Below are 18022 nucleotides of genomic sequence, written 5' to 3'. Positions count from 1 at the left end.
GGTGCCGAGTCTTTTGGTCAAAGCCATCACAAAGGAAGGTCAGAAAGGATGAGCATCACTCTGCTCTTTCTGGCCATGCCTCTATTTTCAGATGGACAGACGGAGGCATTGAGACATTTTAAGACAAATAAAGACTGAAGATGATGAAAGAGAAAAGGGAAGTGAAATATTTGTAAAATATTGTTAAAACAATTTAAAAATCTGCAAATGAAGGCAGCAGGCGCACGTATGTGCCTCCTTTGTACGACAAATGTAATGGACAATTAGGGAGATGCAACAGTTTAATCACTGTGGAAACAGCAGGAGCACTCCGCTGTGCCGCGAGTGCAGACTAAATAATGCAGTTCATACCGTGGAGCTCCCAAAGAGGGAGAGAGGTGCAGCCATACCGGCACAAAAAACACAAATCACCACCAGAGCCATGCTGTCAACAGAGTCATTTTGTCACTGCGATCTATTCTGCTTCCAGCTGACATTAATAGTGTTTCTCTGCTTGAAAATGGATGAAAGCTCATCTCCAAATACAAGACATGATTGCACAAGTGCTGAGAACAAATGAAAGATAAATAACAGTAACAGTCTTTTCAGCCCGAGGGACGCGTGATTTGTGTCTGGCCCCGACAGCTTTATTAAGGAGGGCGGCCACAAAATTGGTCCCCCTCGCCTGCGACGTCAAATCAGCTGCTAAGAATCACGGTATTGTTGTTCGGAAACATTTCAACTTACATCTGTAAGCTCGTCCAGTCTAGTTTCTTTAATCTAAAAAAAAAACACACAACAGAATTCAAGCCTTTACCATCAGCCTGTAACTTGGAACACACACACATGTAATTTTCTTCTCCTAGATTACTGTGAGCTATTTTTCACATGAACTGGTCCAGATGACACAGCGAGGCCGTTAAATTCTGCGATCCAAAGCGTCCGCATTCCAGCTCAGGTCGCACACCCTCGAGGTGATGCTTGCAACGCCATTTAAAATAACTCTGTGTCGAATTTTTTTACCGAACTTCACGCGGTAACTCAACAACAATGTGACCTGGCTTTGTGAGCCACGAGCGGTGGGCAAAGAATAGCAATGTTGCTGTTGCTATGGAACACTTTGTTAACATCGACCGTGTCTCTGAGGTCATCTTTGTTGTGGTTGTATTTATCGGAAATGAATACAGAGAATTTCCAAAGGGATAATAAACACTACTAACTCACTCTCTAACCAGGTAGCCTGTGATTCCACATCACCCCTATGCTTGTTTCCCTTCACTGGCTTCCAGTGAAATGTAGAAGGTGTTTTACAATTTTAATGGAAGTACATACAAATGGCTCCTGCTTACAGACTACTGTAGTCAGTAGGGCTGGGCTATATCATACCGTTCACGGTAATACCGGTGGAATTTTGGGCAACGATAGGAAAATTTAATATCGCGATAGAATGTGGGTAAAACGCGCATGCGCACTGCCTATGTTTACATAGGCACATGGCGGCGACGCAGAATGAGAAGAGCGAAAGCGGATCGTTAAATGAAACGGATGAACCAGAACTGGTTTGTTAAAATGCTGCAACTTCAGTGGTGTGGAACTGGTTTGGCTTTCGTCCGTCAGATACACAACAAAGCACTATTTTTGGTAGAGCATGCTAGCGGGCTGTCGTTATTACCGTGTTTGGAAAATACGGCACACTTAAAATCAATTCTTTGATTTTTCTGAAAATCGACAGTGCCCTTTATAATCCCGTGTGCCTTATGTATGAATTCTGGTTGTGTTTACTGACCTCGAAACGATTTTATGTGCACGGCGCTCGAAAATCTGTCAGATGTTTCAGTACGACTTTGCTAAGCTACGAAGCCGCACCGCTTGATGGATTGTCGGAGCATTACGGCTCCGACAGTACGTATCACCTCGCGGAGTGATACGTACTGTGCTTCAACATAATATTACGGTATTGTGTGTGTATAACCTCTTTTTAAGTTTTGTGGATATTATACATGGTTATGCTGAGGATATGTCGACCGGTTTCCACTGGAAATGCCTTTTGGTTAAACTGTCAGCAAATTTGCACTGTTACATTTTTATGTAACTTTAATGCACATAAAAAAAACAGCTGCTTGTTTAAGTGAAAATACATTGATGGGTTTTTTTGCACTAATAAAGTTGTGGAGTTGTAAAGTATTTTGTCTAGTGTCAATTATATCGTCAGTTATATCGTTATCGCAAATTTTCAAATGTATATCGTGATAAATATTTTTGGTCATATCGCCCTGCCCTAGTAGTCAGCCTCTCTGGCCCTGGGATCAAGGCTTTTTCTTTAATCATTTCCTTTTGGATAAGGGTCACACTAAATGCCTGAATGAAACTATATATAAGAATGTATGCCTGAATCTGTGTTTGAATCGACTCTAGGTTTTACAAAATGCTACACAGGTAAAGTTACTGTAACTTTGGAGTGACTGAGTCAGATCTCCTTCATCTTTGTGTGATGAATCACAATCAGTTCCACCAGTGGGAGTTAATGTTCCAACAGGATGTGGGAAAATTCTTTTATATTCCCGTTATTGACATCATCCAACAAGTTGTTTGCCTGTGAGTAATCTGTTGTAGTGTCAAAATGCAACAGGTATTTATTCCTCCATGTTTGCTATGAATCATTATTTCAGACTGCAGAAAGTGGGGAAGGGCAACTAGCAGCCAGTGTGACACAGTTTGGTTTGACACAAGCACAGATAAAGACGTCACCACCAAAGCAGAGTGCACGGGTCGAGCCTGCAGCACTGACAGTTTGCTCCTTTGTTAGGATCAGAAAGGAGCTTCACAGCACTGAGAACTCTCTGCGTGGTGCCGCGTGAGAGGAAAGGATCCCAGTGCACACGTCTGTAACCTCTGGATGCAAACTGTGAATGACTCATTGTTTTGGCTTGGCTGGACACGCTCCGGCACACCTGCATATCTTCTCATGAGCAAAATGAGAAATTCAATCTTCTCTGCAGTTTCAACTGGTTTAAAAACACATTTTATGGTCATACAGAGGAATCTGCACAGGAAAAAATTAAAAAAAATAAAAATCTGGCAACCCACAGGGTTTCAGGTTTTGCTATGGTTGGAGATGTACCCTGGGATACTGGGAAAGGCTGCACTGCCTGGCTGCCTTTTTATATGGTCCTCCCAGACAATCATGGTGTAACAGAGGTGCTGTTAAACACCACTGCTCTACAGACAGTGAGTCAAAGCCAGCTGTCAACCCAAACAAACTGGCACAGATGTCTCCTGCAAAATGTCAGGGAGCATTTAAACCACCATGATTAACATAATTCTGCAAAACTAATTAAATAAAAAGGGCCAAACAGCAGTTTCAATCTTCACAGCCCATTATTCACATGCATGACGAAAATTTATAAAAACATGCAGACTTCACATGGACTGACTTTAAAAAACACACTACAGCCTGTCACCACGACGTGCCTCGTTTGCACAAAGTCATGTTTATAGTTTTAAGACCTGCAGGAATAATAAAAATACCCATTAATCAAAGCACATATACTGTGGCGTCCTCAATGAAAGCACACGGCCTCTAGTGACTTATTAAATAAATGCAAATACAGTGACATATTTTATTTGCCAAATATTTTATACCAAAAAAAGAAAAATAACATCCAGTTTCTCATCTCCACAAATCCACAATTTCTGCAGTAGTACTTGTTCTGTTCTGCAGCCTCGGTGAGATCACTGCAGGCTCTGGTTTGAGTTAGAGTACATTCAACTGCAGGTCGTCTCTGGGGAACAAGCTGAATAAATGTCACAGAGCGCCACGGGAACAACCCAGGCCTCCCAGCCAGCCAACAGGAAAAAGAGATGGGAAGTGCAGGTACACGCTGATTGGCACGCCTTACTAAATTACACAGGGGACTGTCCATGAGTGAATCGATCGCAGGTGGCATCATTTTTTATTTAAGTGGTGGGTGAACAGCACTATATTAACTGGTTGCACTTAAGACTGCAGAGCAGATCCCACAATCTCATCTCTGATCCTTTGGGTCCTCCAAGAATTGATCTTAACCATCAAACTGTTCCTGAGCAGTCTGAGTAACGCTGCCACAAGACTGTGTTAGTTTACAGTGTCTGAAACATGTTAAAGTAAGAGCTGCATAATTGCCAGGACCAGCTTCCTCTGTAGAGCTTTGAATTATTCATTGTTTTACTTTCAGTAAAAAATTCAAAAATGCCTCACCATCTCATGCATTAATACCTGTGCTCCAATTACAAAATCCTAAACTTGTGAGAAAATGGTGTAACATGGATCCTTTGAGACCTCAAGTGACCCATACCTCTTGTGAGATGACCTCTTTTTCTTTAAGTCTCACATTAACAAGACGTGTTCAAAAAAAAGCCCAATTCCTGTGTTATTAGAGTCCAATCAGGACTTTCTGGGCTAATTTAGAAACTGCTGACTGACGTGAGGAAAGATGCCTGAAGGTACAAGCAGAGACAAAAAGCCCTGAGCTTGTTGAGAAAGAAACATTCAACTTCTAAGTGTGCCCAAAATAAAAGAAAGTTCTACATCTAAGCCAATATGTTCTTTTCAGCCTTTTGATTCCAAGTGTAGAGTAAAATCATCACTCACAGAGCTGGGCATTATGGGAAAGGCTGAGAGGGAGCATTGTTAAGAAAAGAAAGACTGAGTGTTAGTCAAAGGGAAAAACTGTGTTAGACCACATGGGACAATTATCATTGTCTGTCCCGGCCGCGTACAAAAACTGACACGCTACTATTGTCCTGTCTTCCTTTGAGCTCCAGCTTCAGTGGAAACTGTTTAACAAATGACTGAAAACCCAGGTCAAAGACTCTATGTGACATCCACAAATAAAACCATTAAGCACAAATGACCACAGAGGCATAAACAGACCAGTTCACTAAGGGAGCAATCGATACCAAACGAGATCAAATGAACAGTCAGCGAGGATCCATTTAGCCCATCAGCATGTGACCTCGTCTGTCTGTCCCTGAGCTTCAAGATGCTTCTCTATTTTCATCCTCCAAACCTGCAGGTTAATCATAATAATCATAATCAATATCAGACAGCGCACGTGTTGCATGAGCGTGCAGCCATCAGCGTTTCATTTTTAGGCCCGTCTGAAACAACGTTCAGTATGAAGGGAAGGATTTGTAGAAAATAAGAGTCTTATAGTTGATGCCTTAACATTGAGACACATGTCACTCAGTATTGGCCAAATCCACTCAATGAAGGAAAGTGAGGAGATGAGAGGAGAAATGAAAGGTCGTGCCAGTCGGGGATTACAGCGGATGACCAGCTGAGGCCAGAATGTACTCTCAGCGGGAATCTGGGTTATGAAAGTGATCCTCAAAGCGCTCTGCGCGGAGTCACGGCTAACGGGAGCGGCTGCACTCCAACGCAGCTCAAATCACTCTCGCTGAAAGCGATGCAGTCTCCACAAAATCGAGGGATGCGCGGTGCATCTTGTAGTCTGTGCAGATAAATATACCACCAAATTTCTAAATTATTAAAGACAGGTTGCTCTTACATCAGGCATGATAAAAAAATCCTTGAAAAACTGGTGAGTGTGCCTGACCCCTACATACACCACACATACACTAGGCTAATGTTACTTGATTTTTCTTATACAGGTTCAGCCTCATATTTCAACCAGCAGGTCTTTAGAACAATTTTGTTGACTGGATTCTTGGCTTCCTCATAAATGGAAGTTTCCTCCTCACAAGGATTCATTTTTATCTCATTTGTGCACAAATGAGTCCGAGCAGGAAAACAGTCCTATGTTAAAATGGACTGATTCAAATAAACATATCTAAATAAAAAGATATAACCACTGCCTTTAGAAAATGCTCTCATACGCTAAAGATCACGGGCATTAAAGGTGTGATACTGGAATGTGCAATCATTTATTCATAACTGAACTTTGAAGCAAACTGGAGCTGTGTTTAAAAGGACGCCAGCATCTCAAGATTCAAAAACCATGATTACCTTATTTTATTGTGCTTCTATCGAGTCTGTTTTGTCTTCCTTGGTGTTGTGGTTTGGATGCTTATCTGTAAAGAACAGAAACTCCACAGTCGACAGTTTCAGCAGTTGGTTAGATTGATTGCACTCTACTCCTTTGCATAGAGTTTCAGTTTCCTTTTTCTTGCTTAGGGCTCATAGCACCAAAGCGCAGGCAGCTTTTTCCCACTAGCCCTCACTCAAAAGAACAGGTTGGAGGTTTTATATCCAACAACAATGTGCTGTAATTATTTTGAAAAATCTAGGTGTGGGATGGATGGCTCATCCACAGCAAAGTCTGCCTAAAGTGCAGATCGATGTTTGTCTTGTTTAACACGTCAGCATTTCACACCCGGGACCACAGATCTACAGCATGACCCTGAAATTTAAGCAGTATGCAGGTCAACCCCTCTACAAGTGTACTCTCTGCACACGACTCCAGTGCGTTTGGGTGTTTCTTTGCAGATGTCTTTCAACTTCTGGCACCAACACAGAAACGCAGATCCAAGCAGGATTGAGGAATCCTGAGGCATTTTCAGCACAGCAACAGTTTTCCAAAAGGTTTAGATTTAATAAAAGGTCAGAGATATAAACCAAACAGAACCTGCACCAACCTGAACCCTTAAACTAAAGCAACAGTCAAACCAAAGCAAATGATAACTAATCAGAAAGACACGAGCCTCCCAGGAGGAACGAGACAGACATCTTGGGAGGAAACAAGTTCATACAGATGCAAAGCAGGTGAAGTAATTTCCTGTATAAGCCTTGGATTGTTAACCAGTAAGAAAAATTCAGGTTCAGCAGCCAAAATGGACACGAGGCTGAGGGCCAGGGGACAGCACAATGACTCTTTAGATTTTGGACTGCTGGGTGGACAAAACAAGTCATTTAAAAACACGTTGGAAGAATGTAATTACTCGCTGCCCAGTGTTTCCTCCAGGACAGCTCTGACGGGTAAAGCCAAGAAAGGTTCAGGGCTGCAGTGTTGTGTGAAAATAGCTTCACATTCATAAATAATCCTCTTTCCAGTCCCACAGACTTCATATATAGAATGAGTTAATGGTAAAGAGGAAGCGTGAAATGTGAGGATTGTGCTGATGCTGAACAGGGATGGAGGGGGTGGGGAAAGGCAGGGTGTTTGATTCCTTCCTCCTGGCTGAACACTCAAAAGAGATCCATAAATCATTACAGATACACTCAGTCAAGTTACAGAAAGGAGGACTGTCTCTAGTGTAGGTGCACAGTAATGCTTGAGGACTCGTGTAGCTGTTTAAGTATTACTGACACCGTTGCTCGACAGATTAAATAGAAGGAGCTGTAACTGTGGACTGGAGCACTAACTGCTAACAAAGAGAAGGCTATCCAAATACACTTAATTGGTATTGTAGGCTCTCTTCTTGCCTCAAGTGGTGTTTATTAGGCACCAACACGGCCTACTAACAATGAACCAAAGCAACACTGACCATATGTCTAGACATGTGGCTAAAGGAGATTACATGAACTATTTCTTTCCTCGAAGTCATGCTGTTTAGACCCAGACGTCCTTACTGGTGTCTCGGAATGACAGAGTAAACTAGAAGCACCCTGCACTGTGAAAAGCAGGTGTAAATGTGTTACATCCTATTATTTAAAATAGAACATGAAACAAAAGACAGAGTTAGTGACTCAAGACTTCATTTTCTAGCTTTTTCGCCATAAATAGACTTATGCTTTCAATTAAAAGATGCACTTTGGAGAACTTAAAGTGGTTAGTCCAAAATAACACCACATAGAAAAAGTTCTACTTTTCTCAAACTCAAACCAGCCAGTTTCACCAACACTAAATACCATGTTTAAGTCCAATAATTCATTTTCATCTATTGCTCTGACAGCATCTATTTTTAATATCGTTCTCTGGGAGAAACAGTGACGAAGCATAGTTGTGCAGCCCTACCAGCACATGCTCACACATGACCAAACACAGAAGCAGCTTGTAGATACAGAGCACAGTAAATCAGTAAGGATTTTACACTCAATAAAGGAAGTCAGCAGGATGTGATCTCTATTACAGCCTGGCAGATACTTTTGGATGACTTTGCGTAGGGGACATGACACTGGGTGAAAGGGCCGGAGCAGGGATGATTGTACTTCTACAGTTTATGGAAACAGCTCGCCAGGTTTGGCTGATAACTTGGCGCACCACCCTCTTACATAAACATCGGTGGTGTCTGAGATCATGTCTTTACTCACCACACCCTATACAGACAATTATGTTTAAAACTACTTTTGGACACGGATTAATGAGTCAGTATCTTGTATTGCATTTGCGGCAATAACTTGAAAATTTCTGACAGCATGCCGCAATTACACCAGCAAAGTCCAGACCTAAACCTGGCTACACTCACACAAGGGAAAAAACTGGTTAGAGACCCTGTTGCAACCAGGATTATTGTGACATGTGGAATAAACTTCTGATCACATTGCCTTTGAAATGGTTGTTTTAAAGACAGGCATGTCAGGTGCTGTCTTCAATGCTATTTTGATGCATAAAGTTGGCAATAAATTGGCAACAAAACAGTCTCGTATCAGTCTGTGATTAAATGTGGTCAAGTAGACAATTGCATGCAATCTGCTTGCAATAACACAACGATTAACTAGCCTGTTACCATCTGCGTAAACACAAAATTCATATTATTTTATAAATTCTGTATTCACAGTCCAGACAGAACCTCAGAGATCTGAAAAAATAAACAAATTCCTCCACAGTTACATGTAATCCTTCACTGATCCACATCAGAGGGATTGCAGTCAGTTCAAGTCAGACCGCGCTTCTTTGGAGACAGGTTCCCTCTCACCAGGAGAGATGTACAGTCAAAAGCTTCTAGGTTGCCATAACTACTTGTAAGTGTAGAGAAAAAAATTCAATGCAATCATCAGTCACAATGAAATTGATGCGAGAGACTGATAAACTCCAACAGAAAGCAAATACTTCAAGTTGTTCCTGCTTTATGTGGATCTACAAGCAACTGAATCATGAGACGGGTGGCTTCCTCAAACCAACAAGGCAGCTGACATCAATCCACAATAATAACAGTTTAACATGCAGTACTATCTGAAAAAGGTGTAGAAATACACATCATGATAACTTTGATCAACATCAACTTTGGTTTACACATAAAGGTCTTAAATGAAACGTAGACCACACTCTCACACACACACACACAAGTCTGGTCAACTCAGACATTCGGTAATCTAGCAGTTTCAGTACCAATAACCTCAGAGGAGACAGCCTCTTGACCATGAGAAGAAAATGTTTTAGTCATATAGGTGGGGATTTCCTGTCTCACTCACACATGCACACAAACACGTTGCTTTCGTGACCTAAAAAGAGGTCTAATGTTACATACCACTCTACCACCTACCAGGAAAAAAATCCAAACTATGTGGATGTAATGAGAGGGCAGCGCAGGAAAGCCAAAAAAAAGCATGCTCTTTAAAGCTATGCAGGAAACAAATGCAAAAAGCAGGGCAAAGGGAACGAAGCAAGCACTGACGTCAGGCTATTCTAAAAGGCTGACGAACGGCAAGCATTCAAAGACGCAGGAGCTTAATGAAAATAATAACAGCACCTGTTATGATCTACCAGTGACAGTAGGAGAAGAGGAATTCAGTGTTGATGCATGCCAATGCTGTGAATAGGCTGCTCTGACAAGGCCAAGCCCACACACAGGAGGAACAAGACTGTAAAAAGGCAAAACTTTACCCCTAATTGCATATACAGACTGAAATGTTGTGCCTTTAAGGCAATACAATCCAAGCCAGAGGGCACGAGATTAAGATTATTCTTACCCTGCATGAATATTATGTTTAACAGCAGGGTACACTTTAGAGAAGCTATCGACACCACAATGACAAGTTTACTCACAGCACCAAAACAGCCAAGTGTAAGATAATATTAACAGATTGGAAAAAAAGGGGAAGGTGACGCACTGATCATACACAAAAACAGGAACCCCAAATAAATTAGTAATGTGGGTGAAAGAATCAAACAGGTGCTCTAAAAAGGCTTTAAAAAGGCTGACTACACTGTGTGAGAAATGCCTTCAACTTAATACAAAGTTTAAAGTATACTTACTTATGTTGAGGGGTTTTTTTTAACCACACTAATGAGTAAAGATTTGTGTACTTGTTTCTAAAAATGTAACATATGCATTAGTAAGAACAAAGACCTGTGGTTTGAACGCTTACCTTTAAAATCTTAAGTTAGCAGTGTTATTATTTTGGTACATATTGTGTTTAGATTTTGAGTTTGGTGGATGTCTAATTTGGTTTCCAGTGTTTGTGTGGTTGAAAACAGCGCAGTAACAGCCCTCCATGACTGAGTCTCTTGTAGTGATTAAAGATCTAAATCGATGGTGCTGTTCAGATATTACCGATGACTGTACAGTATATGGGGTACATCAACGTGACAGAAAGTGAGATCTTGAGACTTATCTGGATGCGGCTTCTGGTGTTTGTGTATCAAGAACAGTGTACAGTTTGAACGCTCCGTAGTGATTAATAACTTCAGGTCAGTGCTCAGATGTTAATAAAAGGTAACCGTGTGGTGTATGGGACACATTAAAGCAACAAAACTTGATGTGAATTGACAGAAATACATGTTGGGCAAGATAAATTAAACAATTCTGCTTTGGAAAAGGAAAGAATAAGAATAAGGAAGTGTTAGGATATAGGTTGTAGTCCTCCTCCTTGGCTGTTAGAAGCGATAAGCACTCCAGCGACTGTATTCACAAACAATACTCTAATTGTGCGGTGTATGGGGCAGATTCAAGCAAACAAAAACAGAGATGTCTGTCACTTAACACAAACACACAAACTAGAAATTCTGCTAACATATGTTGAGTTTGTGAGTTTATTCCTTTTTGATTTAAATTATTTTTTTAATTCACTCCTATTTTGTAGATTAAGTAAGTATCATTACACAGTACCCATTCATATTGCATGCATCTGCTGATATTGTTGCATCCAGAGTTAGAGTATCTTCGTATGGACACTGGCTAAAATATTTAGCCCACTTTATATCAATTATATTTTCTGTTTGTTTCATTATGTTTACAGTTGTGGGGTTTATTTACTGTCATGTTAGAACAGTAAAGCTCTAAAGTGAGGGGCTAGGTTAATGACTATCAGTGTGGTAGCAACATAGGAGAGTGCAGAGCTCGCTGAGAGTGGGTAATCACTCACCGAGACAAGAGTGATAAATAATGATTATATTTAAATATCAGTAATTACAGTATTTAATGCGAGATGCTTAGCTGGTGCCATAAACTCAGCTCCTGGTCCCACAGGAAAGACAGGATTACGCAGCATTATACTAAAAGCAAGGTACACTGATAGGTGTTCAAATATAATTATATTCAAAATTCATTTTAAGACAGAAGTGATCACGCCTAAAGGATGTGCCCAGTATCATGATGTGGGCAAAAAAAGTCTTAGAACTGACTTAAGCTGCTGCCTATCCCACGTGGTGAGATGAGACTTGAAAGTTCACAATCCCTCCCGACAAATCCTAACAAGAACTAGCTAACTTCCCAGAATTCAATAAATGATGTAGCTTTCTTAAATACATGAACAAATCATACTGTAACTGCCATATTAGATAACAAAGCTAATGTCTCAACCTGTGGATCGACTCAGACTCCACCAGCTTAAAGAGTAGTTTTTACCTGTAATGCTTCATTTGCTCAGTTTAGGGGCACCTGAACCAGCACTCCACCTGCTCCAGGTTCTGGTTAGAGAGACCTTCCAGCTCACAACAGGTCTTCAAAGAAGAGCAAGGACTACTATCTCCAGCTGTCGTTCCAGACGGTGGAGCTGGAGTCTGTCGAACCACAGGCCAAGTCTCACAATAGTGAGTAGTTTACTGATGCGGACCAGAATTTTAGCATATATATGTAAGATGTAGCTGTACATCCAGCATTTTGTGTATTTTACACCACAGTGAAAGTAATCAATGATTTCTAACAAAGTTCTTGGTTTCAGGATTACTTTATTCTGTAATGTCTACAAATATAATGCATTTAAAATGCATTTCATGGTGTGATCATTTGATTATCACTTCTACACCTCTGAAAGACCGTTACAATCTTAAAGCATTAAAAAAGGCTCCTCGGGAGTTCTGCCAACTTTTCCCGTTTTTAAAAACATCCAGATAAAACTCAAAACTACGGTGGCCCCTAGAGACAAAGCACGTACAAACTCCAAAACACTTGCAAACTCCAAAACACTTGCAAACTCCAAAACATATGCAAACTCCAAAACACATGCAAACTCCAAAACACTTGCAAATTCCAAAACACATGCAAACTCCAAAACACTTGCAAACTCCAAAACACTTGCAAACTCCAAAACACTTGCAAACTCCAAAACACATGCAAACCCCAAAGCACATGCAAATTCCAAAACACAACGGAAGTGCTCCAGGACGCTAGGGGCAGTGTTGAGCTTTTGTTACCTAGTAACTACACAAGCCAGGATGTACCAATGACCGGATTTGGGGTCTGCAGCCTTAAAGGCCGTATTTTAAGGCCGATTACCTCACAGCGACACGACGAAGGCTGTCCCAATTCAAAGGCTGCTCGAAATGCGGCCCTCAAATGCGTCCTTAATTTCCCTGAATTTTAAAGATGGGTCGCTGTAGCCTTCATGGCCCAACATATCCCAGATTTCATAGCGCGGCTGTGGTGTGGATAATTTTGCCGAAAAAAACGGCTGAAGCGGAGCCGCCGAAGAGTAAACTTTCAGAAGTAAGTACTGAATATTATGTCACTTATTTATGCGCAAATGTTTTTTATAATGAAGAACATTAAAACATTACTGTTGGCCACATGTCGGGAAAGTTATGTGACATTAGCGATGTTTGTACTAACTTGGTTTTAAAGCCTTTACTCCAAATTATACGCCGTTCAATAGTTGACTTTAATCTTACAGAGAATGTGATGATTTTATGGATAATTAAAGTCAGTCATATATCCACAAACACAACAGGCTGAAAGTCAGTGATGCTGCTCGGTTTGCAGTCCTGAATATCACGGCACAAGCAGGATTCACTGCGCTGTTAATGTTAGCTATGTTATATTGCTGCCTCTGTTCGGTGGTGTCGAGCCAAATGGAGTTTAACGTGTGTTTGAACGAGCTGACGGTTCACTCGTTAAGCTGAAAGAAAGATGCTTTAATCACAGGAGTCACACATGTGTCCACTGTACCATCTGGGAACTCTTCTTGTTTCGTAATAACACAGTCCTCCTTCTTTTGTGCTGTTTTGTAGCAGTGTATACACCTGAGACTGTCACCTGTCTGTCTGTCCTGCACTCTCTCTCTTTTTCTTTCTCTCTGATTGTGTAATAAAAGTATGAACGTGTATTTATAAGTTACACTTGTGTTTGAATCCTGCAGCTTATCACGCATTTGATTTCCATGTGTGACAACTGCAAGTGTCCAGAGTGAGGACAGACTGAGGGACTCACTGCTGCACATCATCTGTGAGGCTTTGCACCCCTGATGATCCACCAGGACTCAGCAGTGTGTGAGGAAGAGGAGGAGGAAGAGCCAGCAGCAGCTGACAGATGGAGAGAATAGACAGACTGTTCTCTGTTTGTGAAGGACTGCTAGAAACGTTTAACATAACTAATTGTCTGTCCTGAATCAGTCTTATTAGGTAATGTTCAAATAATTTTATCATTCCAGTGTTTGCAGTGTGGGAGAAAGTACTCAGGGCCTTCAAGTTACACACTATGAAAGGAAGAAACAAGTTTAATATTCAGAAACCTAAAGTATGTATCAGCAGCTGAATGGACCTAAAAGTAAATGTTTGTTTCAGTTCTATGAAGCTTTGAGTATTTTGGATTAGTAGCAGTGCTGTGTTTGTTGCATCATATTGCTGTAATTGTTTATATGCTTTATATATTCTGAGGTAAGTTGATCTATAGTGTTACATCATATTCTATAATGATGCTATGTGTTTGTAGACTTTCTGCCCAGTTTGATCCATTTAGCAGAAGTCAGCCTGTTTAAGGCTCTGATATCTATTCTGTATGACTTAAAGCAGTTATGACATGGTCTGATATCTCACCCAATAAAGGAATATTCAATATATCAGTCTACTCTTCATTTTGTCAGAAACAGTTATCACAGCTCATATAATTTCTTTTTACACACGTATGTAAGCAATGAGCCAAATTTAGTAATGCCAACATACTGAAGGAACAACATTTCTCTCTTATATATGATACACCTATATATGCACTGTCAAAGATACTTGTCTTTGAGGGAAGATTTAAGGTGATAAGACCTATAAATAACTGCAACTTGAATCTGTACTGAGGCTCAGTATTTGACACAGAGTTCATGTTCACTGCTGTAATAGCTAATAATGATTAATATAATAACTATAATATTGGCCATATTATATTTACATTACCAAAGTGATATGACTTTAGTCTCATGAACAACATTAGCTAATTGTTATTTACTAACTAATCTTAAATGACTGTTCAGTACAGAAATGAAGCCCAAAAATCATGTTTTACTGTCCTGTGGTCTCAACCTCAGATACTTATCAAATCACACAAAGCTCTTGTAGAAACAAACAAACAAATGAACAAAATATGTTTTCCTTCATTTCTGTCAAACAAAGTTGTATGACACGTTTCCAGCGGTTAGTATCATGGTTGCTAGGCAACCTGGGAAGCGCGACAGAGACTAGACCGTCCCATACAGACAAACTTGCCGTTTATTTTGCAAATCGAGCTCAACACTGCCCCTAGCGTCCTGGAGCACTTCCGTTGTGTTTTGGAATTTGCACGTGCTTTGGGGTTTGCATGTGTTTTGGAGTTTGCATGTGTTTTGGAGTTTGCAAGTGTTTTGGAGTTTGCAAGTGTTTTGGAGTTTGCATGCGTTTTGGAGTTTGCAAGTGTTTTGGAGTTTGCAAGTTTTTTGGAGTTTGCATGCGTTTTGGAATTTGCAAGTGTTTTGGAGTTTGCAAGTGTTTTGGAGTTTGTACGTGCTTTGTCTCTAGGGGCCACCGTACAAAACCTCTGAAAAAGACTGTGGATTCCACATGGAGGGGAAACTCCATTATCAGCTGAGCTGATCGATTATTCATGGAGGGGTCTGCGTAGCTGCTGCCCGATCGCATGTGGAAGGACCCTGCTGATTGTGCATCACTCCCAAAACAAAGCATCGATTGGTCTGGCACGTGTAAGCACGGTCAAGCCAACAGCTCCATTGTCCGTGAAACAAAATAAAAAAAGCCAGAGAGGCATGGGGAGCAGGGGGTAACCCCCCACTCTTTGTGCAAGGCAGCTGAGCATGCATGCGACGATTGCAGAGCATCGTCATCATAGTGCAGCCTAAAGACACCTCCATGGTGTTTGAAGAATCCCCCCCTTAACACAGCCTCCTCATTTTTGTGTTTCCCAGTGTGCATCGCCTAGCAACAGAGTGAGTTGTAGGGCTTGTAAAGGCTTGCCAGGAAGGAGACCGCTCATCTCTCCGTGCCTGCTCCTGCCTCCTTAAAGTCCAGATTACAGTGTTTTAGCTCCCACCGACTCTCTCCTGCACGTTTCCGAGCGCGTCTGAGCGACGTGGCAGAAAAACAGCAGCACCCCTCAAACTTTTGGCACGTTTTGTTTGCGCTCCTGTTCCAAAATAAACTCAGCGGAGTGGGCAGGGAGCCGGCGTGGAGGCTGAACTTGTTACTCCGAGCCTCACAGGGAGTCAGTTTACGGCGCTGCTGTCAGTTTCAGTGTCAAGTTCAATCCCCTCACTAAACGTTTCCTGATGTGAAACTATTCGAGTTGCTAGGTGTTCACGCCACTACGACAACTGTAGCTAGGTAACGCTCGGAGACCACCGGTTGTACAGTTAGCTACTTGTGGAGGCTAGCTCTTCTTAGCCAAGTTAGCTTTGGTGTAGCCAAATTAGCACCAGCTACTGGATAACACATGAGTGCAATGAGACGGCGAATACTTACTTTTATGTCTGCCCGCACCCCAGGACTGTTTGGCGATGCTGGGGCTCCGTATAATTGCCCTTCCGGCGGATTTCAAAGCGTCCATATCGTAATCCAAAAGTGGGGCAAAGAGCCCGACGAGCGCCTGTGTGTGCGTGTCGAAACACTCCGCTCGGTTTAAAACAAACCTCTGTCGTTCAAACTTTGTTTCAGCTGTTCTTCTCTCCCCTCCTTCGTACGACTAGCTCTCAGCCGACGGTAAATTACCATGTTCGTCCCCCTGGGCGGTGTTAGTATGTAAATTAACCGGATAAGGTGCGTGACGCCCGCTTGTGGAGTCACGCGAGTGGGTGAGGTAGTAACAGCAGCCGCGGCGGCGCTGGCAGCCCGGACGGGCGGTGCTAGTGTTATTCCTGTTAATAGCGCCCTCTAAGACCCGGCCTACAGTTTCTACTGTCCCCCCGCGTCTTCTGCGATGACTGACGTGATCCTCCGATCGCCGGCTGCTCATAAGGGGGTTCAAAAATATGGTTAGGGGGCCAGAAGCGGCCGTCAAAGGCACCCAAGCCGGCCCACGAGTCCTCTTTAGAAAATGTGCAACTGTAACAGGGTCATAAATCACATATAATTACCCAAAATGTGTTCTAAACCCCCAAACCGTTCCTTTTATACCTGACTTTTAGGACCTCCAAGCCTGTAGTTATGTTCATTATCAGTTAGAGCCCCTCCCCATTCTTTTCTTCTTCTTCTTTGGTGCATTCCTACAGTGTACCCCTTTTGCCTCTCCCCTTTTCTACAATTCCCCTGTGGGAGAGGTGGGTGTCATTTCTTTCCAACACTTTAAAAACACACATATAATTCATATTTAGCCACCCTGATGTTTATGATTGCGATTTTAGTTCAATTATTGTCATTATTAAGCCTGTTTTTGTTAGATGTTATAAGTGTGTAGTATGTGTGTATCATAAATGTGTTTTAGGCGCCATAAATGCTAGCATGAATATATACTCCTTGCTAGCTTGGAAGTTGTGGTGGGTTGAGCTAACCCTCTTCCCCACTGTTTGTATTTGGTCGTAGGAGCTGGAGTGGGCAAATTATTTACTTGGAGGTCTTAATTTCTTTTACCTTTTTTATCAGGTATGTCGGATTTCATGTTTTTGTTTTATCTTATGTCAAATATATTACGTGTAAATGCATACTTTATGTTTAATGTAAAAAGAAATGCCGCCCTTTTCTACAATTCCCCTGTGGGAGAGGAGCTGGAGTGGGCAAATTATTTACTTGGAGGTCTTTCTTTCTTTTACCTTTTTTATCAGACACAACGCAGAATCACACCGGTTACACAACTTACAAATGGTAAATGGCCTGTATTTATATAGCGCTTTACTAGTCCCTAAGGACCCCAAAGCGCTTTACATATCCAGTCATCCACCCATTCACACACACATTCACACACTGGTGATGGCAGCTACATTGTAGCCACAGCCACCCTGGGGCACACTGACAGAGGCGAGGCTGCCGGACACTGGCGCCACTGGGCCCTCTGCAAGCAAGAGGTCAAAAAATTTGAACTGTATTTTTGTTTGTTTGCTTTTATAGCGTTTATTCTGACATACCATAAGAAGACAAATGGCATATCTGTCTGGCGTACTATTAAGGAAGTAGAAACAAACCATTAAACTGTCAAATTTTATAGCCAATTGACCTGGAATGTCTAGCTGTGTGTCTCAGGCAAAATAGTATAATTTTATTATTTGTGTATTCAGTACCGGTGGTGTTTTGGACTGCAGTGTACATGTTGCCAAATGCAGTGGTCTGATTGGTCACATTTGTTTATTTGGATTGGAAAAATCGCTTCTTATTGTTATTAGTTTATTGTTAAGATCATAAAATCATATATTAATATTCAAATATTTGCATGAATTTTAAGCGTCAAGTGTGTAAAGGCCTTTACAGTGAGTCCACAGTAAAAAATAGAAAATCTTTGATAAATAAACACAAAATTTAAGTTTTATAATCGCAGGACATGT

The 18022-nt window shown here is 41.5% G+C and overlaps 1 protein-coding gene across 6 annotated transcripts in view; it reads right to left on the bottom strand.

Annotated features, from left to right (window-relative positions):
• ldlrap1b (low density lipoprotein receptor adaptor protein 1b) overlaps positions 1–16555 on the bottom strand; it is a 54802-nt gene extending 38247 nt beyond the window's left edge. For 2 of the 6 annotated variants that reach the window (XM_035915171.2, XM_006807481.3), the window contains exon 1: positions 16014–16555. In XM_035915171.2, the coding sequence (XP_035771064.1) occupies positions 16014–16098 (85 nt within the window). In that variant the 5' untranslated portion in view covers positions 16099–16555. The remainder of the gene's footprint in view (positions 1–16013) is intronic. The other 4 variants (XM_035915172.2, XM_035915173.2, XM_006807480.3 and 1 more) reach the window with 2 other exon arrangements.
• Between the last annotated feature and the right edge of the window lie 1467 nt (positions 16556–18022).

The sequence above is a fragment of the Neolamprologus brichardi genome, chromosome 19 (assembly GCF_056152115.1).
Source record: "Neolamprologus brichardi isolate AB-2024 chromosome 19, ASM5615211v1, whole genome shotgun sequence".
Taxonomy (NCBI): Eukaryota; Metazoa; Chordata; class Actinopteri; order Cichliformes; family Cichlidae; genus Neolamprologus; species Neolamprologus brichardi.
This window is presented reverse-complemented; position numbering and strand designations above follow the sequence as displayed.